The sequence below is a fragment of the Myotis myotis genome, unplaced genomic scaffold (assembly GCF_014108235.1).
Source record: "Myotis myotis isolate mMyoMyo1 unplaced genomic scaffold, mMyoMyo1.p scaffold_m19_p_3, whole genome shotgun sequence".
In the NCBI taxonomy this organism is placed as follows: Eukaryota; Metazoa; Chordata; class Mammalia; order Chiroptera; family Vespertilionidae; genus Myotis; species Myotis myotis.
Window position 1 is genome coordinate 42,156,430 of NW_023416335.1, and position 26,364 is coordinate 42,182,793.

Here is a 26,364-nt window from a genome sequence, read left to right on the forward strand (position 1 = left end):
CCCTAATAAGAAAACACAGTTTTGCCGAACCGGTTTGGCTCAGTGGATAGAGCGTCTGCCTGCAGACTGAGGGGTCCCAGATTCGATTCCGGTCAAGGGCATGTACGTTGGTTGCGGGCACATCCCCAGTAGGGGGCGTGCAGGAGGCAGCTGATTGATGTTTCTCTCTCATGGATGTTTCTAACTCTCTATCCCTCTCCCTTCTTCTCTGTAAAAAATCAATAAAATATATTTAAAAAAACAACAACACAACAAAACCACAGTTTTTTCCTTGTGTTGTGGCCTAGAATTCCTGGAGGGGGAACTACGGAAGCAATGGAGGAAGTGCGGATTCAGAGGATGGGGCAGGAGAGAGGGGGTGCTGGAGAGCGCTTTCCCTGGAAGAAGAGATGAAAGAGAACCCACAGCTCTGAGGCGAATAAAACATCTGTGGCGAGAGGCTCAGTAATTAATCATCTCCATGAGATTCCAACAGTCCCCGGTCCCGTCCGCAGAGCAGTTTTGCTGACACAGAAGGAAAAGGCACTCCCAGAAACACAGCTAGTAAAACAATATTGCAGCCACATAAACAGCTGGCTCCAACAGAAAGCAGTGGGCCCTTATTTTTAAAATTATGCAAGGAATCATGCATGCAGAGAAAGAAATTAAAACCCTCATCTCCATGCCTTGGCATTGAGTCCCGGAGATATGCCGAGAATATCTGCTGTCTCACGTTGATGTTGGTAGATGTTGAATTACAAATACAATTCTGATGTGAAAGTCCCTTGAGAAAGTTACTGTTGACAAAATAACAGTTGGAGCTGGAGGTGGACTTCCTTTTCCCAGGCTTTTCTCGATAGTCTCATAGGAGGGGGTGAGCTCTTCTGACTTAATTGTCATGACTCTCAGAATGCTAGTGTGTGCAAACTGGGAAGGATCTTAGAGACTTTCTCCTTTACCTTTATCCATCTGCTTCATTCTTCCCTCTCTGCCATCTTAATTAAGAGAGAAAAGTTGAAAGGAATTACCTAAGGTTCTAGTGCATTTTCTGTGTTTTCATTGGAAAAATGGCAGCACTTAGGATAGAATCCCTCTTGCTAGCTAAATTAAAATCTGCTTGGATGAAAAGGAGAGTCAATGTTGGCTTTTCAATTATAACGAGAGTACCACTCTGATCACCTCACACCTGTGAGAAGGGCCATCGCCAAGAAGAAAAAGAGAAGTGTTGGCGAGGATGTGGAGAAAAGAGAACCCTTGTGCATGGTTGGTGGGAATGCAAACTGGTTCAGTCCCTATGGAAAGCAGTATGGAAGTTCTTTAAAAAATTAAAAATAGAACTACCATATGATTCAGCAATCCCACTTCTGGGTATATAGCCAAAGGAAATGAATCAGGATAATGAAGAGAAAGGAAATGAAAACAGGATATTGAAGATATCTGTACTTCCATGTTCATTGAAGAATTATTCACAGTAACCAAGATATGGAAACAACCTAAGTGTCTGCCAATTGATGAATAGATAGAGATATATGTGTAAACACACACACACACACACACACACACACACACACACACACACACACAATGGAATATTTTCAGCCATGAGAAGGAAGGGAATCTTGTCATAATCCTGTCATTTGGGACAAGGATTATGCTAAGTGAAATAAGACAGAGAAAGACAAATATCGTATGTTATCATTTATATGTGGAATCTACAAAAGGTAAAATAGAAGCAGAGAGTAGAATGGTGGTTGTCCTGGGCTGCGGGTGGGGAAATTGAAGAGATCTTGGTGACAGAATGCAGACTGGTAGTAAGAAAACAAAACAAACAATCCCCCCCCCCCCCAAGGAAAAAAAAAACAACCACAAAAACAAAAACCAAGTATACCACTCTGGTGCCCAATGCTGATAACTGGGGGAGGCCGTGCATGTGTGGGGACATGGTATATGGGAAATCTCTGTACTTTCTGCTTAGTTTTGCAATAAACCTAGAACTTCTGTGAAAAATAAATCTATTAAGAGAAAAGAATAAACTACCTTCTTTTTGGCAGTGAATTCAACAAGTTTGATTTTACATTATTTTTCTCTGTGATTGTGATTTTGTGGCCTTTCATTATTCTAGCATATACAGCTCAATGTCCAAAATTCCTGATTGTAGTGGGATAAAATAGAATTAAAAACAAGTTTAGTACAACCAGTATGACATTATTTTTAAAAATGCGTTACTGGATGGGTATAACTTAAATCAAAATTGAAATGCAAAGAAATATCTTAGCCCTAAGCTAGTGTGAGTTTTGCAGCAGTTACTTCGTCACACAGGACTCTGGCATCCCCATTGGCAAAGTGGGCGTATTGCACTAGTTGAAATTTAACATCCCTCCAACTCTAAGGATCCTTGAATGTAGAGCAAACGTTTGATTTGTTGCTTCCTGACAGTGGCGGTAAATCTGCGCTTTGCTTGATGCTGTCTCGGTTTTCATACGACACTCTTGAGGAGGATGGTCCAAGTTCATGGTGAGGAGGGGGGCCTTGGCCAGCACTTTTAAGGACCAGGCCCCTGGCTTCATTTGCCTCTTATTCTCCCTACCTGAACAAATGGTCTTGTTTTTAGAACCAGCCCAAAGCCCGAAATGCCTGGTGTTTGTGGATAAATCACAGTCTGGCTTGCATCAGAATGACTCACAAGGGCTGAAAAATTGCTGATTGCAATTCAAGATAATGCAATGATTTGGTCACAGAAGACAAAACTATGTAATAAGGTTTAACCAAAAGTTAGTAATCTGGAAGGGACTTTATACAGTTCCCACAGGCATTTTAAATAACATGCTGAAAGCCTCTTATTCTAAATCAATAGAGCCATAGCTTTTACTTCAAATTACCAGTTCAGCAAAAAATAAATTACTTGATAATACTATTACCATATAGGAATAACTTATAAAATCAAGACCTTAAATTCCATGACCAACAGGCTTTGTGAAGATACCAGCAACATAATGAAAAGAAAATGCAGGAGGTCAGTTGATTCAACGACCCCACCACCCTCCATCCCAGCTTTTCATCAGATCCTTTCTTCACCTCCCTTTGCCAGAGCAAAGCTCTCTCAGGCTTCATCATGGAATCTGTGAGCTGTTCTGAGCACCAGGAATAGCCCTAAGTGTCAGAAAGGAAAATTCCTTCTTTCCTTCCTCCCTCTCTCCTTCCTTCCTTCCTTCCTTCCTTCCTTCCTTCCTTCCTTCCTTCCTTCCTTCTTTCCCTCCTTCCCTCCTTTCTCCCACCCCAAGAAGAAGATTCATTTGATGTACACTCCAGGAAGGAATTTATCTATTGAGATGGACTTTCCATGCTCAAACAAGGTTCCAAATTTTATACAAAATAAGAGCCTAGCAGCCATTTGCTGGCAGGGGTTCCTCATGGACTCTGTACACCAGGGAGAACCTTGGACTGAACTCTGGGCTTCCCACACTATGGCCCTCTCATATAGGCCATCTAAGTCAACCACTGCAGGGAAGCCCTGATTTTGACCTGCCCCATGCAATCAGAACTACACAAAGTGTATCCCCATTTCCATCTATACCAACCAACCAGAACTGCATGATTTGAACCAATCAGAACTGTACAATTTGGAAACACACAAAAGGGACTAAAATGGTAACTGTGGGTGGGAAAATCCTATCTAATAAAAGAGTAATATGCAAATTAACCATCACTCCACAACAAAGATGGTGGAGCCCATAGCCACATGATGGTGTTGCCCAATCCTCTCAGTCACGCTGGAGTCCCCCAGTCTGGGGGCGGGGGATGGCGACTGCTGAGAGCAGGCAGCATGAGCGGCCTGGCGGAATGCTGCCCAGAGGCCCTCTTGACCCTTTATAAAAAAACAAAAACAAAAAAACAAATTCACTTCCCATGGAGTGATCCCCCGCCACACACACCTGCAGCCTCAGGGTCTCAGCCTTGGAAGTGCTGGTGCCCCTACGTAGCAATCCCCTCCCAGCGGCAGCTTCAGGTCTCAGCCTCGGAACCTTGTGCATTCCCATGGAGTGATCCTGCCCCACTGGTAACCTCAGGGAGTCAGCCTCAAAACTTCCCTTGCCCCCAGCTGAGGAATTGGAGTGGAGGGCGGGAAGGGGGTATCTGGGCGACGTTGCCCAGGAAACCTCTCCCATTGGGCAGAAACTTGTGACTGGGTTAGGGAGGCAAATGGGTTTTGTTTAAAAATCTTTACAAACCGTAAAGGAAATGTCTGTGGTAGGGTTCACATCAGAAGTAACTTACAGCTAATTTCTGAAGGCAAATTGCGACATTGCAGTTACATTACTGGAGAGCACCCCTTGGTCCGGGGATCGGGCTCCACAGCCGCGGTGGCAGGCGCTCCCCGCCCTGGTTCCTCAGCACCTCGAGCTGGACTTGAGCCCACCCAGGAAGGCTTTTCCCCCTACAGTTTTCACCAAGGCAGGCAGGTTTTGTAGACATGAATAAGAAGTGCCAAAAAAAAAAAAAGAAGAAGAAGTGCCCATGCACAAGTCCTGAAGATGCTGGGGCTGGCAGAAACGACAAACAAACGGGGAAAAGAGCAAAACCAGAAACACCACCGATCCCAACATAGATAATCTTTTTCTTCAGATGATGGTGCATGTCCCTCTTCTTTGCCTTCTGGAAGTGAGACAGATCCAAGTACTGACGATTCTACCAATGGAAAAGTTAAGAGAAAGAGAGGACAGAAAAGGAATAAAAGGAGAAAAGAAGGAAAGGACAAAAGATGAAACATCAAGAAAAAGAAAGAGAAGGAAAAAAGGAGGAAACAATCACATGATATCACCTGTCCAAGGTCTCATGAAATTCCTGTTTATGGAGTTTATTTTATGACACTTTTAGTTTGGATTTACATTTTTACTGGTTTGTCAGGACCATGGCAGGTACAGTGTCCAATATGTTAAAGAAAATACCATATCTAATAAAGAGGGAATATGCAGGGGAGGGCAGTTGGGGGTGACCAGGCTGAAGAGGAGGGCAGTTAGGGGTGATCGGGCCAGCAGGGGAGCAGTTAGGCATTGATTAGGCTGGCAGGGGAGTGGTTAGGTGGTGATCAGGCTGGCAGGTGGAAGTGATTAGAGACAATCAGGCAGGCAGGCAGGCAGGCAGGCAGGCAGGCAGGCGAGCAGTTGGGAGCCAGCAGTCCCAGATTGGAGAGGGTGCAGGTTGGGCTGAGGGACACCCTCCCCCCAAGTGCATGAATTTCGTGCACTGGGCCTCTAGTTGTCTATAAAAGGCGACCTCTCTTTTGTCTTCACCAAGCACACTTTTGGTTTCTGCAGAAGGCTATTTGCAAATTGTTATCTGAATAAAATCTCTCTTTTTCTTTTTTTTTTCTCTCCAGTTCCTTTTGGATTCATTTAGACCTCCTTTCCTTCCCTTTTCTTTTCTTTTTTTTTTCCGGAGGATCTTATGAAACTACAATAGGTCCTCAAAAAAATGTTGATTCATTTAACATCATTTCATATAACACTGATGAGAGGTCATAGGAACATAATTCTTGTTTATATCAGTCTATAGTAAAATTGGCTTTATTGTGTGTCATTTCTCTTACACTTGCAGAACCTATCAACAACATTACGTGAGGGCTTACTGTATGGAGGGCAACAAAAAGGGATGAAATAGCAGTAAATCCACTGAAGTATTTGTTCGCCTCTTGTTTGACCTTTGATGGCAGCAGAGACATCACAGACAGCAAGAGGATTGTTGCATTAGGCCCCTGGGAAACAAAGCCAGCATGGGAGTCTCTTCCAGGGAAACATCCAATAGCTGTTTCCAGTTGTTTCAGCCTTTACAAGAGAGGCAGTGTATGTAAAAACCCTTCATCTATTCCAGAGCACGCCACCCCTGTGCACCATTCTTCTCATTTGCTGAATCAGGTTAGACTGTTCAGCAGATTCTGCTTTTATCTGGAACTATGTTATATTTTGTAAGATAGGCAAGTGGGACAAATTGGTGGACAGAAATCTGGGATAGAAAAAAGAAATCTGGGTTCGTATTCTGGCTCCTAAGTCACTGGGAAAATCTGAATAACTGTGTGCCCCCATTTCCCCTTTACTAGTAATTTTGAAAGGGATACGAGGACAAGAGGGGGAATGTAAAAATAGCTGCAAGATCCTTCCTATACTGCTTGTCAGTCCCCATCGTCACATCTACTCTCCAAGCACTGATCATTTTACAGTTAAGTTACTGTCGTTGCCTCGTCCCTGTATTCACCTTCAAGTGAGTTAAAAAAAAAAAAAAGAGGCTATTTCAGGTGCTGTTCGTCTCTGCATCTGATTCAGCCACCTAATTTGTTTTTTCATGTCGTCTGCCAGTATGCCTGCCTTGCCTGGCTTTAATGTTTTTAAAGAAGGCTCTTTCAGTGGCAGTCCTCGGTGGTGACCGGAGGCCTTGAGATGTGCATTCCTCTCAGAAATTAGTCATTTGGAGACGTGGTGAGTCCCTCGCCTCTCTGTACCCCATCATTCCTCTAGGCTATTTTCATCCACCATTTACCTGCATGCTTCCCGAGTACTTTTATAGAACTCAAATCTCTTATCAGCTTCCCCAGTGTTCACCCAGGGACTTTTCATTGTGTTCTTGCTGTGTGGCTATATCTTAGCCTTAACTTTCTTTTACAACAATGTGAAAGCCAGCGTTAGTTCCCACTTCCAGTCCTTAAGGCACGAAGAAAAGCTTTCACAGGTAGCCTTCGCTCTCTTTAAATGCTGAGGCATGAAGCCAAAGCAGCCGCTTTCTGTAAAGAGCCAGGGCTGGGGCCATGGAGTTTACCTATAGGCTTTGTGTTAAAGCCAGAATCCCAATGAATAGATGAAATCTTTGAAATCGTCCTAGTTTATGATTAATAATAATAGCAGTCATGCTCAATCTAGTGTTACCACCACTATGGTCAATAATATTAAAAATAACTAAGCTTGATGCAGACAATGGCTAAGTTAGGAGCTTTGCGACATTAGCTGCTATCATCATCACAGCACTATAATGCAGGTGCTATATATTATTTTCCGTTCGACAGATCAGAAAGTGTGAACAAGGTTAAATTAAGCTCATGATCACACAGTCAGAATTTTGAACTCTTGTGTGCCTCTGAAGCCCTGGCTCTAGCACCTGCGCTGTATGGCACGTGGAAATAAAAAGGAGCTGTGCCCCTGGGTGGTGGTGGTGGTGGGGGAGTGGGGGTGCGCATCCCTCACTTGGGTTGGGAGACATAGGAGGGATAAGGTAAGCAACTGACACCACTAAACCACGTGGGTTGGCTTCTTTCTCAGCCCCCTGGTCCTTGTTTGCACCTTCCCGATACAGGTTTATGAGGCTGCATACTCCTTACTTTCTCTGCCTGTGCCTACCCTCTGTCTGAGGCAGTGAATGAATGAATGAATGAATGAAACATTGGTGTGCCATGCAAGCCTATTCAGCAGGCATATGTTATTGACTCTCCATGCCTTAACACTAGCCCATCATGTAAGTCCAGGTTGGGGCCTGGGCATATTCTGAGTATTCTGTTGAAGAAAGGTCAACTGCAGAGCTTAAAGCACTCAGGCTCTCAATCCACAGCAGAACAGCTATGGAACCAGCTTCACTGCTTGTCTGCACCTCACCCCTGGGTATCCATAAACTTGGCAAATGTATCCCCTTCCAAAAATTGTGTTGGTCTTTTAAGGAAAATGTAATAAAACATTATTTTTATTTATTTATTTTCAATTCTATTATTATTGTTATGATTATTAATGACACACTGTGAAATGTGTGTTTTAATTGGGTTAAAAATATAGTAATCACCATAGTTTGAAGCATAATATTTCACAACACAATTGATTAAATAGTTCTGAGCAGCTGTATGAGGCCCACTGCCCATGGAAAGCATTCCACAGTGATTCTCCTAAGACATTCTAGGGAGCTCTCCAGCTCTGTTCACTATTCTTTTTGCCCTATCACTTTGGTCAGTGAGTGAAAGAAGGATTTTTCCAGGTCCCAACAAGGAGACAAGGTGAAAGGGTGTACCTGACTTTGTCTTCTCAAAGTTAAGTAGTTCTGGTACGTGTGATGTCTTTAGTTTTGAGAGGCATTGGCATTGCTGACATGGGGCTGCGCACCTTGCTGAGATGGGGCTGCTGGCCTTGCAGACTGGAAGTTTAGGGATGGATCCAGAACAGGACCAACCTTTGAAGATGAGCTTAGGGCATCCAACTATATGGCTCAACAAAATAGAATTTCTTAGAATATTTATTAGAAACAGAGAGTTTTCATAAAAACCTGTTCCAATTTTCTGATCCAAAATGGTATGTTGCTTTACCAAGTCAAAAGATTTTAATACGTAGCTGGTGGAAAAATGCACCTGTGTGTATTTTTCCATATATTTTTAGGTAAGCATAGAAAACTGCATCCTCTGACTGAGCCCCCTAGCTAAAATCAACTAATACTGCTACAGAAAATATAGGCAACACATCCTATATAATAAAAGCTTAATATGCTAAGTATCCGGTCATCCAGTCGGCTGTTCAACTAATCAAAGTGTAATAGGCTAATGATATGCTAATGCCACTCAACCTCTTGCTGTGAAATGCATTGACCTCCAGGGAGCAGAAGTTGACCGGTCGACCAGTCATTATGACGTGCACTGACCACCAAGGGGCAAACGCTCCGACCGTTAGGTTAGCTTGCTGCTGGGGTCCAGCCGATTGGGACTGAGCGAGATGTGCCGGACAAGCCCTGGAGCCCTCCCACAGTCCCTCCCCAGCTGGCCAACCTCTTGTGTCCCTCCCTGGCCCTGATCATGCACTGGAGGGGTCCCTCGGCCTGGCCTGTGCCCTCTTGCAAACTGGGACCCTTTGGGGGATGTTGGAGAGCCGGTTTCAGCCTGATCCCACAGGCCAGGCTGAAGGACCCCACTGGTGCATGAATTTGTGCACTGGGCCTCTAGTTTGAAAAGAATCAATGAGTTGGCAAGAAAGTAAAAAATCCTCTAAGGCCTAAACTAAGTGAAAATAGTAACCCAGGAAAAAAAAAATAAGAATACTGAGGTAGGCTTTTGATATAAAGACATTTCCCAAATCCAGATATCCTGAAGTTTTGGGTTTAATTTATTTGCAGGGTGGGGGCAAAGGACAGAAGATTAAAGTGTAGGGCTTCCCTAAAGCCACCAGCCTATGTCACAGAAAGCTGGGATCCCAAGGGGTTAAATCCTTAGTATAAGAGTGAAGTATACTTTTCACCACAGGCCACAAAGACTTTCTAGTGTAATAGTTCCAAGAAATATAAGCTTACAAACCCCCCCCCCAAAAAATAAACAAAACAAAATATTTTATATATATACAAATCACCATGTGCAAGAGCCAGCAGAAATATCAGATGAGACCAGCAAATATTTCAGATATTGCAAGTATCAGGTACAACGTTTAAAATACCTATGTTCAAAGATAGAAAAGGTAGGATTTATTTATTTTTGTATTATTATTTATTTATTATTTTTTAAAATTTTGTTTTATTGCTTAAAGTATTACAAAGAGTATTACATATGTCTCCTTTTTCTCCCCCTTGACATTCCCCCGGCTTCCCCTACCCCCCAGTGTCTTATGTCCATTGGTTATGCTTATATGCACGCATACAAGTCCTTCGGTTGATCTCTTGAAAAGGTAGGACTTAGATATGTGAGTTAAGGAATAAGATACTATTAAATACAGGATGAAGCATATTTGAGAAAGGACTAAATACATATTACAAATGAAAAATATAATTGTTGAAATTAAAATCTCAGTTGATGGATTTAATGGCAAAATAAATACTACTGAGAGATAGTTAATAAACCAAGAAATGAAGCTAAATAAATTATTCAGAATGTAGCAAGAGACAAAGGAGGGTTAACAGACATATATGATACAGTGAGAAAGTCTGACTAATCAGTTCTGGATTAAGATAGAGAGAGAGAGTGAACTAGGTTGAAGCAATACTTAAAGAGATAATGGCTTGGGATTTTCCAGAATTATGAAATATTTATTAGAATATTTATTAGAGACCAATCATGAGATTCAGAAAGCCCAACAAATCCTAAGCAAAAGAAATAAATAAGTAAATCAACAGGTAAATACTTTATAGTAACAATATAGAACAGCAAAGAAGATCTTAAAAGCAGCTTGAAAGAAAATACAGATTTCTTACAAAGGGAGGACTGAGAGTAAACTTCTCAACAGCGGCATTGAAACCAGGAGACAGTGAAATATAAGCAACAATGTACTCAGAGGAAATAACTGCCTACTTAGAATTATGCACAGAGCACAAGTGTATTCCAAGAATGAGACCAACAAACAAAGACATTTTCAAATAAAACCCCCAGTAAAGTAAATCCTGTGGTAAGTGTTCCAGACCAAGAGAAGTGGATGCTGATGGACGGTTTGATGCAGAAAAGACAAATAGTAACCAAAGAAAGTGTAAAATGTGGTTAGTTCTGTATTAAAAGTTTCAATATGAAATAATAAAAATACTAATAATCTAAAATTTAGTAAGATTAAGAAATTACAAGATAGAACTACATTTTCCAATAACAATAGCATATAATTTAGAGGGCAAATCATCAAATTTAAGGTGTTCTAAGGTCTTAGTGTTTTTAAGGCTAAAGATATTGATTGACTAATTAAACACAGGCTTTGTTAAGTTAGGACACATGCTAAAATTTCAAGATTAATCATTAAATTAATAAAAATAAAGTATTTAAAGTCCAAACATTAAAAGATAAAATGTAGAATGAGAAAAAAATTCTCAATCCATTAGAAAGAAGAAAAAAAAATAAGACTGAAAAGATGAGACAAATAGAAATAAAAAAAAAATGAGATGGGCCGAAACCGGTTTGGCTCAGTGGATAGAGCGTTGGCCTGCGGACTGAAGGGTCCCAGGTTCGATTCCGGTCAAGGGCATGTACCTGGGTTGCGGGCACATCCCCAGTAGGAGATGTGCAGGAGGCAGCTGATCGATGTTTCTCTCTCATTGATGTTTCTAACTCTCTATCTCTCTCTCTTCCTCTCTGTAAAAAATCAATAAAATATATTTTAAAAAAATGAGATGGAAGAAATAAATACAACTATATCAATATTTCTAGTACATTTAAATAAACTAAATGCTCTAGTTAAAAATAAAATGATCATTAGTCCAGATTTAAATATAAACCTAGCTATGTGATGTTTACAAGAGGCACATCTAAAACATAAGGGTTCAGAAAGGTTGAAGTGAAGATATAAAAAAGAGATATTAAAAAATATTAACCAAAATAATCTGATGTAACCATGTTAATATCAGAAAGAACTATATTTTAAGGCACATAATTACTACTAGAGAAAAGGGTCACTACATAAAGATGAAGGGTCAATTTTCAAGGAAGGTAACATTGTAACTATAAATATAGACGTAAAAATATACAAGAAAAATCTCACTATATAAAACCCCAATATGCAAATAGATCAAAAGTTGAAACAACCGAACAACCGGTAGCTATGACGTGTGCTGACCACTGGGGCGGGGGGGGCGCATGCAGAACATGGTGGACATTGGCTACAGCGGGATGGTGGAGCCGGTGAGTGGGGGCGCCAGATCAAGGTGGGGCACCAGTTGCTGTCATCGGGTGCTTACTGAAAATTCTTTTCTTCCACACTCCACGGTCCTGCTGGGTGCTCACACACACTGCCGGCCTGGCCCCACTTGCACTCACAGTCTGTGCCAAAGCCACTGCTCACACCCACTGCTGGTGCTTGGCACTGGTCCTGATTGCTCAGCACCGTTAGCAGGTGCAAACAGAGGCTGCCGCCCGATCATCCCTGAGGGCTTCTCCACCTCCCCCTGCTCCTAAGGGGTGATCAGGACAGCAGATGCTGCTCACACCCACTGCTGCCACTGGCCCCAATCACTCAGCGGGTGTGAGCGGGGCCGGCACTGTCAGTGAGTGGGAGTGGCGGTGGCGGGAGTGGGGCTGCTGGCAGATAGGAGACCAGGGGCCAAGGTGGGAGGGGCTGGGTGGGGGTGCGGAGGATGGGCTGAGACCCACCCCTGTGCCCACCACAGCCTCGCGGCCCATAGTTCCTTTCAAGGTGCACGAATTCACACACTGGGCCCCTAGTAGATCTATAAAAAGAAACAGGTGGATCTTCCTGCATAGTGTCTTAATTAAAAAATAAACACACACACACACACACACACACACACACAGAAGCATGCACACATAAGCTACTTCCTTGCCATACAATAATCAAAGTTATCCAAAGTCAGCTTCTTCAAAACATATTCCTAGAGATTATTTTTACTTCTCACCCTCCAAAGTCATGGAAAAGAAAAAGATTTAAAATGAAAATACTGTGAAGACCTTTTTATTTTATTTATTTATTTCAAGAGAGCTTGACAAAAGAGAGAACAAACGTTTTCACTTGTGCCCTCACCATTAAAGACAGAACAAAATATTCCTGGTTCCTTGGAGACTCCTTTTTGAAGAAGATTTGATTTTCCTGAGTAACAGGAAACATCCTCACAAGGACGGGTCTCACATGAAACGCAGACTCCGGGTTTTGGATTTTGCGTGTGGAGACCGGTTCAGGCCGTTGGGTGCCTGTGGGCTTCCTCCCCAGACCTGGCCGAGCTGCCGTGCGTTTACCTTCCTCCAGCACTCAAGGTGCCGTGAAGAGCAAGCGAAGGGAACGCTCAGCTTTTCAAGTGCAGAGCCGAGTGCTCTGTACTGAAATGAGTGCAGGCCGCTCTGGGGAATTTTCCGAGGTCAGAATCCCTTAGAATAAAACGTACAAAGTCATTGTTTCACTGCCTCACCACACATGAATAATTTATGAATTTATATTGTAATTTTTCTTCCAGCTGGATCAGAGCGCTACGATTTGGCGAAGTCCAGGCCGAAGCCCATGGCACACACGTTGCTGAGACTTCCGTCGCAATCAATAAGCTCGCTGCTGCTGTCAGCTGTGTGATTTTCCTGATGAACCGGGAAAGGCGTCCCCCTTCATGAATGATGTTCAGAAATAAACAGATATTGTAAAAGGAGACCAGGGCAAGTTCCAGAATTCGAATTCTTGGTCATCTTAAGTGATGAGGGAAAGAGAGGGAGAACAGTTTGATTTGCTTACACTAGGCTGATCCAGAAAGGAGAAGAGCAGAAAAACTGCTTTGCCTAAACAAGCATGACATCAAGTCAGACAAGAACAGCACTCAACGATATGCAATATCGAAGCCTTGTTTAAATATTTATTGTCTGGACCTGAAAGACATTTAAATGCCGGGAATAAAAAAGTCTCTTCTCATTCTGTTTTTCTATTGCCATTTTTCCTCCTCCTACACATCGGCAATGATGTCTGTATCCTCCTTTGAGATACTGTCTTAAGATTTGGGGTGGGATCCCTTTGCTATGGTTGAGTTATGATAGAATGAAAAGTTCATGTAGGTGAAATCGATGCTAAAAATCAACCTGACTTGGGAAGAGATGCTGGTTTTCTAGGGCAATGTAGATAGTCCCTTTGCAACAAGGACTTATATTTATCCTAGAATTCTTAAAAAATGTAACTACAATCTTTACCAGAACGTGGTCCGGTTTAAGTTATAGCTAGTTTTGTCCGTCATCCCTAAAGTGTTGTGAGCTCTTTATGTCCCAATCACCTCCATTAGGTTCTTTTTAGTGCACAATAAATATTTGTGGAATGAATAATGGATGTTTTTTTCCTTCTTACTCAAATAAGTTGGAGAGGGAAATGAAATAGATTTTTATTAATTTAAAAGTCTTGCCTGGGTCATTTGTGTTTGACAATATTACTACTCACTAATATGTCCATTTTCATTCTCTTTGTGAGACACAGAGGGACACACATCACGGCCTTTGTGACAGTAGGCTCTGTCCTGTGACGCTGCTTTGGCAAGTGAGATGCGAACAGTGTGCTGTGCCCCCTACAGGTGAAGACATCAATAGCCACCTTTACCACATTTTCTAGGTCCCTGCCACTCTAACAGACAAAGCTCCAGTTAGTTCATGGCTGCTCTGGTACCTGGGTATAGGAATGAGGGTGATGATCATGTGCAGCTGACCCACAGCCAACCCAAAATGGGCACTTGGCATGAACAAAAAATAAATTTGTGTTGCTGTGAGCTATTGGGCTTTCTTTTGTTGTTGTGGTTTGCAGGTACTGCATTGCCTAGCTTGGCCTGTCCAGATCAGTACAGTACTGGAAAAGCTTCCAAAGAGATCACACAAACCCACATTCAAAAAACTCAGTTAGCCAGCAATATAGGGGTATTGTTGCAGCTTCTGTTTCATTCATTTACAGTCAACCTGACTTATTTCAAAAAGCAGCTTGGCCAGTCTTTTAGTAAGGAAATCCCCATGAAGTCAGAGTCTTTGACGATAATGACCAAAAAGGAGCTTAAGTAATACCATTATTGTGTGCTGCAGATATCTTTTTACCCTTCACATTTATGAAGGAAGTCCATTTTCACTCCAACAGGTTTCTTCTCATCTGGTTTTCTCTACAATGTTTATGCCTGAGGTTTACTGCTAGCATTAAAGAGTGTCCAAGTATGTTATGGGAATAGCCAAATTCCCAGTGCTTTAAAATGTATTCCACAGGCCCCAGAGCCAGCTAAAAGCTGATTGATTATACAGCAAATACATCAAAACCAGTATTTATGAAATATCCCATTTCTTCAGCTCTATCTCTCATAAGCGTGAACACCGCATTTGGGAGTTGTGGTGTACATGTCTCAGACAGCTATGAGAAAAAATTACTGCAGATTTTCCATGACAAGGAAAAATGTTCTTTAAGCTGCTCAATAATTTAATAAAAGATCTGTGTCAAGTGATACCTCTCATGAACACGTATTTTAAAAGGTATGGTTTGAGCAGTGTAGTAAGGCTTGTCTATTCGGGCTTTCATAATCAACTTACCCAAACACCTATTACATAGCTGAATGGAGGACGAATACCATGAATGGGAGTGCAGATGAACCGTTTCATCTGACCAGTTAAGAACTGACAACAAAGTTTCTGTTTCATTTGTTTAAGATATGGGCAAAAGTTCTGGCATAAGATGGGAGAATGAGCTTTTGATATGGCCTATGTTAAAGGTGCTACAGATGTTTAATGCTTTCAGTAGCCTATTGGGTCAATGATGACTCATTGGTTAATATACCTTCCGCATATTCTTTATTGGTGTAGTCTATCTTAGATTACAAAACCAAACTCCTCTTTCCTGTATGCTAATGTTTTACGAGGCTCTATACTTAAGCGTCATCTGAAGATATTTTTCCATTGATTTTTAGAGAGTGGAAGAGAGAGTAAAAGGCAGAGAGAAAAATCGATGTGAAACACATCAATTGGTTGCCTCCTGCATGAGCCCCGACAAGGGTCCAGGCTAGGGAGGAGCCTGCAACCGAGGTATGTGCCCTTGACTGGAATTAAACCTGGGACCCTTTAGTCCATAGGCTGATGCTCTATCCACTGAGCCAAACCAGTGAAGGCAATTCTTGTCTTTTTGATGATGCTAGCACTGACAACATGCTATGATGTAGACTGCACATGGTAGTTAGTTTTACTAAGTGCTATGTAACAGAAAAGAACAAAAATACATTTGTTGATTGATTGACATACCTATAGAATGCATCAATTTGGATTTAGTGGAAGTCTAGGAATTCTGAAAGAAATTTTCAAATCTGAAGGGGAAAATAAACATATCAACATACCATAAAATAGATATAAAATCTATATAGCCATATTTAGGGTCTTAAAGTATAACATTCCATTTTTATGATAGCCAGAGGTCAGCAAAGCTCTTGCTTAAATGTTTCGGAGGACAAAGGAGAGTTTAACACAGAGTTGCAAATGGTTTTGCTGGTAAAATTACCCCCAAAATGATTTCAGATTCCCTATACCTAATATAAGGTGTGCAAACATTTTTCCCATTTAAAATGCTTGGCATGACTTTACTTTTGGAATCCAGATGATTCTCTGAATGTGTCTTAAGGCAGTGGTGTGGAATGAGTTTTCACATCTCCCGGGGAATTCTGCAGCCAGCACAGCTCTTCCTCTTCTTTCTCCCCGTGGTATATAACCCAATGCAATTAAACACGGCCTTGCCTGAGCTGAAAGAGAGTCTATGCGCCTCCTAATCTTCCACATGCATGAAATAACAGCTTCCAAAGGATGTAAAATTAGTCCACTGTCCTTTGGATGTGGGCTGAAAATTCATTCCACATAAGGAGTAAGCATTCCACTCAGGCTCCAACAGTGCATGCCACTGAATTAGATCTCTGCATCCTTCAAGCCCATGGAGTAAGCAGAACGTCCTGGAGATAAGCCATCATTTTATGTGTGTCTTATGGTAGTCCTCACTTGGGCCTCATTGACCATAAGGATCCTAAATGGAAAGGGGCTTGTGTCAGGCAACTCTCTAGCCTCCCACATGCTGCTAATGTTGCCTAGAGAAGGGCAGAAACCAGGAACCGAGACTAAATAAGTTGGGTGGTTTGATTTTAATGTTTTGTATTTTCTTCCTGCTTTGAAAGCTCACTGTATTTTGCTGCTGTTATGACCAAGGGTTCATTGAAAATGAGACTGGGGTGTCTCAGTGGGGTTTTGCAGCAAATAGATAAAGCGAGTTCAGGCAAGACTGGGCAGTTCACAGTCTGAAGTGGATTGAGCAGTAGCCATTTGTTTGCTGGGGTGAATGGAGCATAATTTATTCAGCTGCAGCAGAGGCTGAAAGCCAATCTGGCCTTGACCCATTTATCTTGAGAAAACTAATTAAAGTGGAGAATCTGGTGTACTGTTGTTATTGAGGTTTTAGTTTTTTTCTCTTCGGGGCCAAGCAAAGACTGATGAGTGTGTGTGTATGTTTGTGTGTATGTGTGTGTCAAAGTGGAAGGTGGGAAATATCAGTTTCACCTAAAGATAGTGGCTGAGGCTCTCGATAATAAAGCAGTTTCTTAAACACAGCCTGACATCCTTTTGAAATGCAAACTAGTGGCTTTAGCCCCATGCAGAATCCTTTGAGGTGACAATGAAATGCCATGGCAATTTAAAAGGAGCAACAGTTTCCTGAATCCTTACAACCAAGACTTCCTAAATCACACCAAAATGGCCCCGAAGAGGCATAGAGGAACATTTTTATGACCAGCACTTTACTCTGAAACTTGTATTAATCATCAGGCAGGAAATGATGCCAGAATGTGAGTTGCTTTGTCCATTTGGTTCCAAAACAATAAAATAAAGTGCATATCTTGCTATTTTGCAAGTACTTAAATCTATTTGTAATACTATTCACAGCATATTTTCACCAATGGCATACCAACAAATCTCAGAAGTTGTACTGTATTTTTGGAAGAATCATATCCAATAATAGACACCTGATTTTTTATTTTTTGGGGGGGGAAAGGCTAAAGAATATATATGAGGAAAGCAGGGAAGTCCAGCAGGTAGGGTGTGGTGGGGGATAATATTATGCTTTACATTTATTCTCATATGTTCAAGGAAGTTAGTCTTCTTGGGGAAAGCTACAAGGATCATTATAACCATCAGATAGGGAGGTTGAACAGGCTCAACTGCTATAAAATCTGAAGTTATCCAGGGAATGTGTTGGGAAGGGCAGGCACAGGCTATCTGAACTGGAGCTTGTCTAGGTATATCAATTGGACCAAACTAATAGGACCCTGACTTGTCCCACTCATAATGTTGTCTCCTCCCATTTCCGTTTTAGCACCAGGTAACCTTAAGTTATCCATTTTCCTGTTCTTTCCTCAAGGTCTTTCCTTATAGAGTATTCCTGTTCCAGATTTACCTCTTAACTTTCTCACCTCATCCAAATGCCCTGGACTCAGAGACCTAAAGTGATGAATGGTGATATAACTCAGGAAACAATTTCCCTTTAAGTGAATTTTAAAGGAGGAATTTTAGACATAGTGTTACCATGGCCTGAATTTTAGGCCAGGCTGACATCCAGCACCAGGACATCATAGGTGGATTGCATGAACAAATGTGTGTCCATCAGGTGAGAATCTCTTTCCTCTTGAGTTCATGATGCTATGTAGGGTTCACATCTTTGTTGTAGGGTAGTACCCACATGGAATGGTGTGAAAAATCAGATTAGGTAACATATCTATCTGATTATTATGGTTAACTAGAGGCCCAATGCATGAAATTCATGCAAGAGTAGGCCTTCCTTCCCCTGTCTGCTGGCGCCGGCTTCCCTCCAGCCACCTGCGGGTACCCAGGACCCAGGTTTCGCTCTAGCCCTGGCTTTGTTCGGAATGATGTCTGGTCTAATTAGCATATTACCCTTTTATTATTAGAGATATGTAAAGGTAGGTAAGAGAACCTCGGCATTCTTGTCCTCATCCCCAATACAAATGCTTTGCAGTAAAAGATATCCAATGCTTCCTCCCTAAATCCTGTAAAAGATATCAGTAAATTCAAATAAAGAAAAAATAGAGTAAACAACCCAGACCAAAAACTATTCTAAACCCCTAAACTCTCTACGTCCTAGTTAATGAAAAAATTAGCTCCTTATGCATGAGAGCTGAGGTTGATTTGCTTTTATTATTAGTAATTATTCACTCAGCACAAAAAGAAAAAAACCAATATACATGTAGTGGGAAGAGCTAGTTTTTCAGGCAGACTACACATAGTCTGAACATTCGGATAGAATTAAATCACCCATCAAATGAACCAATTCCAAATGGTCGTTTACCGTAAATACCAAGAGAGGAGGCTACTAAACCCATTGGTCATACACAGTGTTCAATTGGCTTGCTAGACAATTTGGAACAGGGAGGTGGAGGTGGAATTTCTCAGGAACTCTCCAGAATGAGTGTACAAAGACAAATGGGAATGAGAGGAAGAAGAAGACCAAGCTTACACTATGTTGCATTGTCCTCCACACAATCCTCTGGGAAGCAAGAGGAAAACAAATTTAAAGAAAAAAGAAAGAGAGATTATTCTATACATAATAGCACAGCACAGGTACAATGCTTAGCTTTGTAGGTGGCATTCTACCCACCAACCCCCACCCCAAACTCCCTCAGATTGAGCAGTAGAATATTTTAGAAATCTGCACACACAGGACGACATGGAATACTTACTGGAGATTAATTTGTCTAAATCATCACCAACTTGAACTAACTTCCAAGTCTGTGTTGTTGTTGTTTTTTTTTTGTGTGTGTGTGTGTGTTTTTCTAGTCCACTTTTATAAACTATATTCCTCCAAGATATACAATTCAAAGTACATTTTTGCTATAATGAATCAGCTGGAGTAACAGACACTCCCTGCACAAGTGTGTCCAGGAACCATGTAGCATGTTGTGCTCTCACTTTCTGAGCTGTACAACTAATTGCCTTTTACAAGAGTAATCTGAAATACTTCTGTATGCTCGGATTCTAAAAATTGAGATAGCTTGTGTTGATTTATTTTTATACTCTCTGCCTCCACTGAAATGCTTTAAAAGTCATAGTTTTACAATCAAATTATTTTAGAGAATTCATGGAGGATAGAGTTAAGACAAAAGGAAGAGATTCAATCTCTTCCTTCATGCAGATAATCACCTCTGGTCTATTTAACTAACCTCATCACAACCCGCTGCCGTAGAAGTACTGTCAGGTTGAGTGTTGGTGACAGGAGACACGTGATGGTGGGAGCGGACTGTTAAACAAATTAGTTGATGACATTAATATCTCCAACAAATCAAGGCTGCTGGCAGGAAGGACTGTGATATTCTCTGATGAGTCAGCTTTTCATTAGCAGCTGAATTTATACAAATATATTCATTCATTATTGAATAATAAAAATAACTTTTGGATAGTATGTCTGAAAGCTACTGACTACCTAGACTACTTCTTATGCACATATAATTTTAGAGAAATGGAACATTTACCTCCACTAAACAGAAACAAATGGCAATGTTTCTTAGAGACATAAAAGAATTTACAAGGTTCCTTATAAATGTAATAGAGGTTAAATGATGGAATTAATGTATTTTTAAGAGAGAGTTTGTTTTGTTTTCAATTATTTCACATAAATTTTAGCAGCAGTTTATCCTGCTTGGGGTTAGTAGCTTTATTTCTAAAACCCCATAATTGTCAGTTCACATAAAAAATAGTTTTACAATAACTGACATAAAAACAGCTATCAACATAACCCAAAGTTAATAGCCCAGGTACCAATTTTAAATGGGAGTAAGAGCAATTCTCTGAGAGCTCTCTAGTTATTTTCCTTGGGTGAAAGGGGCGGGGTGGAGTATTCTTTCGATGCTGCCCTCAGAAGCAGTGTCTCTGCTGAAACACTCAGAGAGACTAAAGGAAGTCTTTTCCAGTTATTCTCCTTTTCTGGGACACATGCTTCCTATAAATATTCAGGAAACATCCTTCCAGGGGAAAATTACGACAGGAGTAGGTAACATGAGACTTGTTTATAAACAAGGCTGTGCTGGATAGGCCTGCCGGGGGAGTTCACCAATGCATGTGTCTCCAGGAGGATTTTGTCTGACTGTTGCACAGCGCGGGCTGGTTACTTCTTCACCCTTTCACTATTCAGAGTTCTGTTTTACCCGCAAAGGGAAGAGCCTTGGGGGAGCCAAAGGCTGCAAAGGGAGAATCTGATGTGAGCTTCATTCTCACTTGTGTTTCTCAAGAATAACCTTGCATAGCTCCTCTTGATTGGAAAAAGTCCCTTGCTCGAAGGGGCTGGGAAGGTAACTCCAGTAGGCTTATGGCTGACTGTGAATGACAAATTGCTAATTCTTACAATTTAGGAAGGAATCAGAATTTAATTCAATAGAAAATTAATAAAACCTGCATTCTTCCTTTATAGGTCCTGAAGCCACGCCTATAAGGAAGTACTACTTGCGGTCACAGAACATTTTAGGATGAAATTAGCTTATTGATTTAAATTCATATGCATTGAACTAGTCCTTATGCACTGAATCTGATCCTTGTTTGTGATTAACCATTACTAATTCTCCTTAGAAAAACATCGCTTAAAAATATTTTTGGAGGCACCATAAAATAGAAGAGCTTAAATCAGGTTGCTACTTGCAAGTACTCTTCAAGATTTTTATATTTGGGGCATTTTGAAGATCCTCAATAAAGTTCCTGTATAAAAGCTTCAAATTTCAATTTTCCTATCTACCAGATTTTAAACATCACGTGAGATTTTCAAAATGTTGATGCTTTATTTAGGTTGTGCTAAATTGCATAAATATTGTTGTTTTTTAGAAAAATTTAATTTTCTTGCTCTACTTTCCTAGAAGCTCTACTTCCCTTGCTTCTATTTCAAAGGGGAAAAATAATTAGTACTCATAGATATCATTACATTGTTCAAATTCACTGTAATTTTAACTAAGTGTATAATGTACCCAAATTGTTTTTAAATGTTATTTTATTGTGGTAAGAACACTTAACTTGAGATTTACTCTCTTAACAGATTTTGAAATGCTTTACACAGTATTGTCATCTACAGGCACAACTTATCTATCTTCATTTTGTCCCAGTTCTTATACAAGTGTTTATGAAAAATCTGAAAAGCCTGAATTGGTCTAATAACTAAGCTGGAGCCAACTAAAATGGAAATAAAATGGGAGAGAGAAAGAGAGAGAGAACCCATACTCACCATTTTTGCTTCTCGTTAAAAGGATCTAGACATACACAGGAATTTGTAAAGTAAAACCCCAAACCATGGAATCTTATGAAACCATCATTTCTTGAAAACTATTGGCTAGTTGTTTAGAGAAATCTAATTGGTTGTTTAAAAGAAAAAAAAAGAAGACTAATTTTAAACTTTTCCTGAAATTGTGAATAGAGAATTAACATAATCAAGGTAAAGTAGAAGTTTGAAGCAATTACCCAGATGATTCCTTTTTCAAAACCTACACGAAGGAGGGAGGCTTATTGCTAATAAACTGTAATAAATTTATAACATAATTTAGTAGTTAACAATTCTATTTACCCCTTCTCATTGGCGCTTCATGGATAGGCCTTTTATTGTAAGTACATTTGATTTTTATAGAGAGAATTGTTGATATGTACTTATTTTGAGGCCAAACTCAACCAATTTAATCTTATGAGCTCATGAGTTCTACACTACAGAAGAATATTAACTAAAATGATAAATTAATTTATTACAGTCACTAATAAAAATACTTTTTGTAATTGGAAATTGAGATCTGAGTTTATATGCCATAATCATATGTGGTTCAAGTGTTTTTATGATCTTAAGGCTCTCATCTGCTAATTTTACATCAAGATAATTGGCAAAGCAACATTAACAGCACTTACGATTACAGGTATATAAATTGTTTATAGTACTATAAATACTATAAGTTTCACTGAAAATAATCAGGCAGTATTTCTCTTAAATTATGAGATTTTCATTTCTTGTCATAAGATTTGATGTTTAAAACATTAAAGTTATGTTTACTACGTTTATGGTTGTACAGTATTCTCAAAATAAATTGCTTTGTTGCTAGAGACCATTTGACACGCATTTAAATGGATCAAAGAGTGACTGTTTCTAAGAATTCCAACTTTTAAAAGATACACACACACACATACACACAAATGGTATTTCTTTCACCTTGATTTGGGTCTCTTGGCAAGGTCTTCCATACAGAAAACTTTTCGTATAAGGAGAATTCATAATAAAGTCCCACTACCATAATTGAATAAATAACTGAAGCAAATGAATGAAAAATGTGCTATTGTATAATTATATTGCTGGGAGACAGAGTAACTTAGTCTTCAAATTAATATTTCAGAAGAAATATGAAGTTGAAAATCTGGCCTTTGCAGGAGTGGATTAATGGTGATAAGACTTCTTAAATAATCTAATTCTTGACCTAAAAGGAAGATCTCATTACTTTTCAATATTCTAATTAAGACTAGGAGCAGATATCAGAATGAGATGACCTTCACAACCAACTTTTCCCCATCACGTCTTGTGAAGAATAACCCGTAACAGACAGCGGCCACAAGGCCATCTATCTGCGAGAACTCACCAGCCGGTCCAAGCTTGTGCCTGCTGCGGTTGTCGGTCTTTCCTCAGGATTGTAAGGCCTGAACCGTGTATTAAAATTTTCAGGAGCTGAGCGGGCAGACCTGAGGGCTGGAGCAGGCTTGGGTTGGCCACATCCCTGAAAGACCTGGAAGAAACATGGAAAAGTTAACTCGGTTGCACAATTCATTTCTTCCTAAGATCATGATGTGGAAGCATGCAATGCAATGGCTTTCACGTTTTTCATGGCACTTTTACTTTCAATAAACTCTGATTTTGAAATTTAAACAAATCCAACCACTTATATGACACAAAATTACCCAGACAGATACAAAGTGACTGACGCTCAGATTCTTCAACATAATAAGTCAACCCTCATTATTTACAAATTCCATATTTGTGAATTGGCCTACTCACTAAAATTAATTTGTAAGCCTCAAATCCATACCCATGCACTTTTGCAGACATGAGCAGAGTGACATTTAGAGTTGCCCTACATGCACGTTCTCAGCTGAGTTCGAACACAGAGGTGCTCTGCCTTCGACTTGGTTATCAGATCGACTGTTGCTTTACCACAGTGCTGTGTTCAAGTAACTCTTATTCTACTGAATAATGGCCCCAGAGTGCAAAAGCAGTGATTTGGATATGGCAATTCAGATGCGCTAAAGAGAAGCAATAAAGTGCTTCCTTTAAGTGAAAAGGTATGTATGCACAGGAAAAAAACATAGTATACATTGGGTTTGGTACTTATCTGAGTTTTCAGACCTTCAATAGGGGTGTTGCAACATATCCCCCATGGATAAGAGGGAACTACTGTGTTAAAAATAGGATGTGTAATAGTTACTTCATACAATGCTTGCGGGATTAAAGGAATTGTGTCCCAGACATTTTTATATACTTGAATTTGGCATTTGATAAACATCCATTTGGAATTCTTATTATCGTGACAACTTATTATTGTATTTCACGTATAGCCTATAAGATAAAATAACTTCAGAATAATGAGAACCTCTACCAGATGAATTCTTTGGAAACACCTTCTTGAGCAATGGTGTGGAAATAGGACTAGCAAAGTTGGTGAAATCCATATAATGATAGTTTCCTCTCATTTTGTTGCTGACAGCTGTTCATGTCACAATTGGGGTTGCTGTGGGAAATCAAACATATAATTGTAATGACCGAAGGGACGGTACCGGCAGATCTTCTCTACAGTGATTCCACTCAGGGTGGTGTGGGGATACCTACTTTGCTGTTTTTAGAAACTTCCCACTCTCTGCTGGTTGAGAGATAATGCCTTTACCAGAATTCCAGGAAATACAGTAACATTTTCAGGAAATTTTGATGAAGTCTAATTTTATGTTTCTCCCATTTCTACATAGGAGATGATTCTATTCCTAGATATGTGTATTTTTTCCCCAGTAAAGTTTTTGGGACTACTGACATCAGCTAATTCTTAAGTTACATGTGTAAGTTTAGAACATATTCCTTCTGGTTTTGTAATTTGATTCTGTGTTGTTTAACTTTAAAGTAAGCATTTTTTCATCAGGCATATTATGGGATTTCACTGAAGTACACAGAGAGCTCTTGAGTGCTATTCCCAGTGACAAATTCCACCTTGAGACACAATTCATTTGGTTTTACCACTACAGGTCATTTCTCTTGTGCCGTATTCAAAAGTTCTCCTTTAGCTCTGCATTCTGTAGAGCCGAACGCGTTGTCTTGGCATTCCTGGAGATTGGTCTTAACACACTATTGATTATTCCTCTCTCACACAATTTCTGAGGTTGATGGTGTAAACCAGCGCAATAAAGATAGCGGGCCCCTTTCTCCCTCGTGCCTCAATCACTTCCCCGCGGCAAGGTCACTGCTGAGGGAGGGCATTAACGTTTCCAAAGCTCCAGGGTTCATGGAATGTGCTATCATGGATAGCTTCGAATATGACAGCTGGCTTTTTAGAAAGTATAACGCCCTGAGGCAAAACCATACTGATGGCCTCGCCCAGATTTCTTGAAGCCAGGTACCGAAAGAGTTAACAGACCTTCTTAATTCGCCCTTTGGGAAAAATCTGGCTCACTGGTTTAAGTTAGATAAAAGGAACAAGACATGCTCTGAAAGAATATGCGTGATCTAGGAGACATTTCATCACAACAGAAAATCTTACCACTTGTCTGGGATGGGGGTGGGAGGTATTAATTATAACAACAGAATATAGGTTGCTTAATATCGCCCAGCAGCTTTCCATCATTTGTATCAGGTTTGGATTCTGATGATGGCTTCAGAGAGGAAATTGCCAGATCTATGATCCAAACTGGAGAAAACACTAACTCACAATTATGGAGACCTACGTAAAAATCTGGCACCATTATGTCAAAGATGAATCTAGAGGTCCCTCAACACAGAGTCTATTATACCCTCAGAAAAAGGGACTTGTCAGAAGAAAAGACATTTTAGTGTGGAAATGCCAAGTTGGAGGATCAAGAACTGTTTTTCAGAATTGTACAAAACCTAAAGGGAACAGTGGCAAAGGAGACCAAGGCATCAACTTGCCCTGTGTTCACTTGGGCATGATTAAAAGCATGTGTGATTCTCATGTGGAGAGTATTTCTTTTTATTTATTTATTTTTTAAAAAAATATATTTTTATTGACTTCAGAGAGGAAGAGAGAGGGAGAGAGAGAGAAACATCGATGATGAGAAAGAATCATTGATTGGCTGCCTCCTGCACACCCCACACTGGGGATCTAGCCCACAACCCAGGCATGTGCCCTGACAGGGAATTGAACCATGACCTCCTGGTTCATAGGTTTACAATGCTGACCAGGTGTGAAGAATATTTCTTAAGCAACACATATCTGTCATACAACCTAGATGACTCAGAAAATGACAATAATTTCATCTTTAATACATGCAATCTGTTGGCTAGACAAAGTATTATTAAAGCACGGGGTTTACATGGTGGGTGGCCAAAGGGATTCTTGTGTAGAACATTCGGACTGTCTCAGACTCTTTTCTGAGCTTGCTATAGCAGCAGTGCAGTTAGACAAAGTTCTGTGGCCGTAGACCCAGGGCTGCATTATTCTCAAAGACCAATGAACCTTTTTCCTGGTGGTCTGGGTACCCTAATGTTTTCTATTTGGAGTAAGGGAAGAAACTGAAGGGGAGTTATGTGGGAGAAGGGGCCTTAGGTTAAACGAATGTTGGTAGATCAAGATTCTCTGCATAGTGGTCAGGGCTGGAGATGCAGATCTGGATCATGAGCCTAAAGATGGTATTGAAAGGCCTGAAACTGGTCCCATTTTCCAAGGGCAAGTATGTAGATAGGTGGCAGATGGGGCGGAGGACAGCTC

At 40.5% G+C, this 26,364-nt stretch overlaps 1 protein-coding gene across 1 annotated transcript in view; it reads right to left on the reverse strand.

Moving 5' to 3' along the window:
* The window catches only part of GPC6 (glypican 6), a 1,123,860-nt gene that overhangs the window by 78,191 nt on the left and 1,019,305 nt on the right, over positions 1-26,364 (reverse strand). Inside the window, exon 6 of the mRNA XM_036297016.1 lies at positions 23,023-23,166. Coding sequence (XP_036152909.1) covers positions 23,023-23,166 — 144 coding nt within the window. The remainder of the gene's footprint in view (positions 1-23,022; positions 23,167-26,364) is intronic.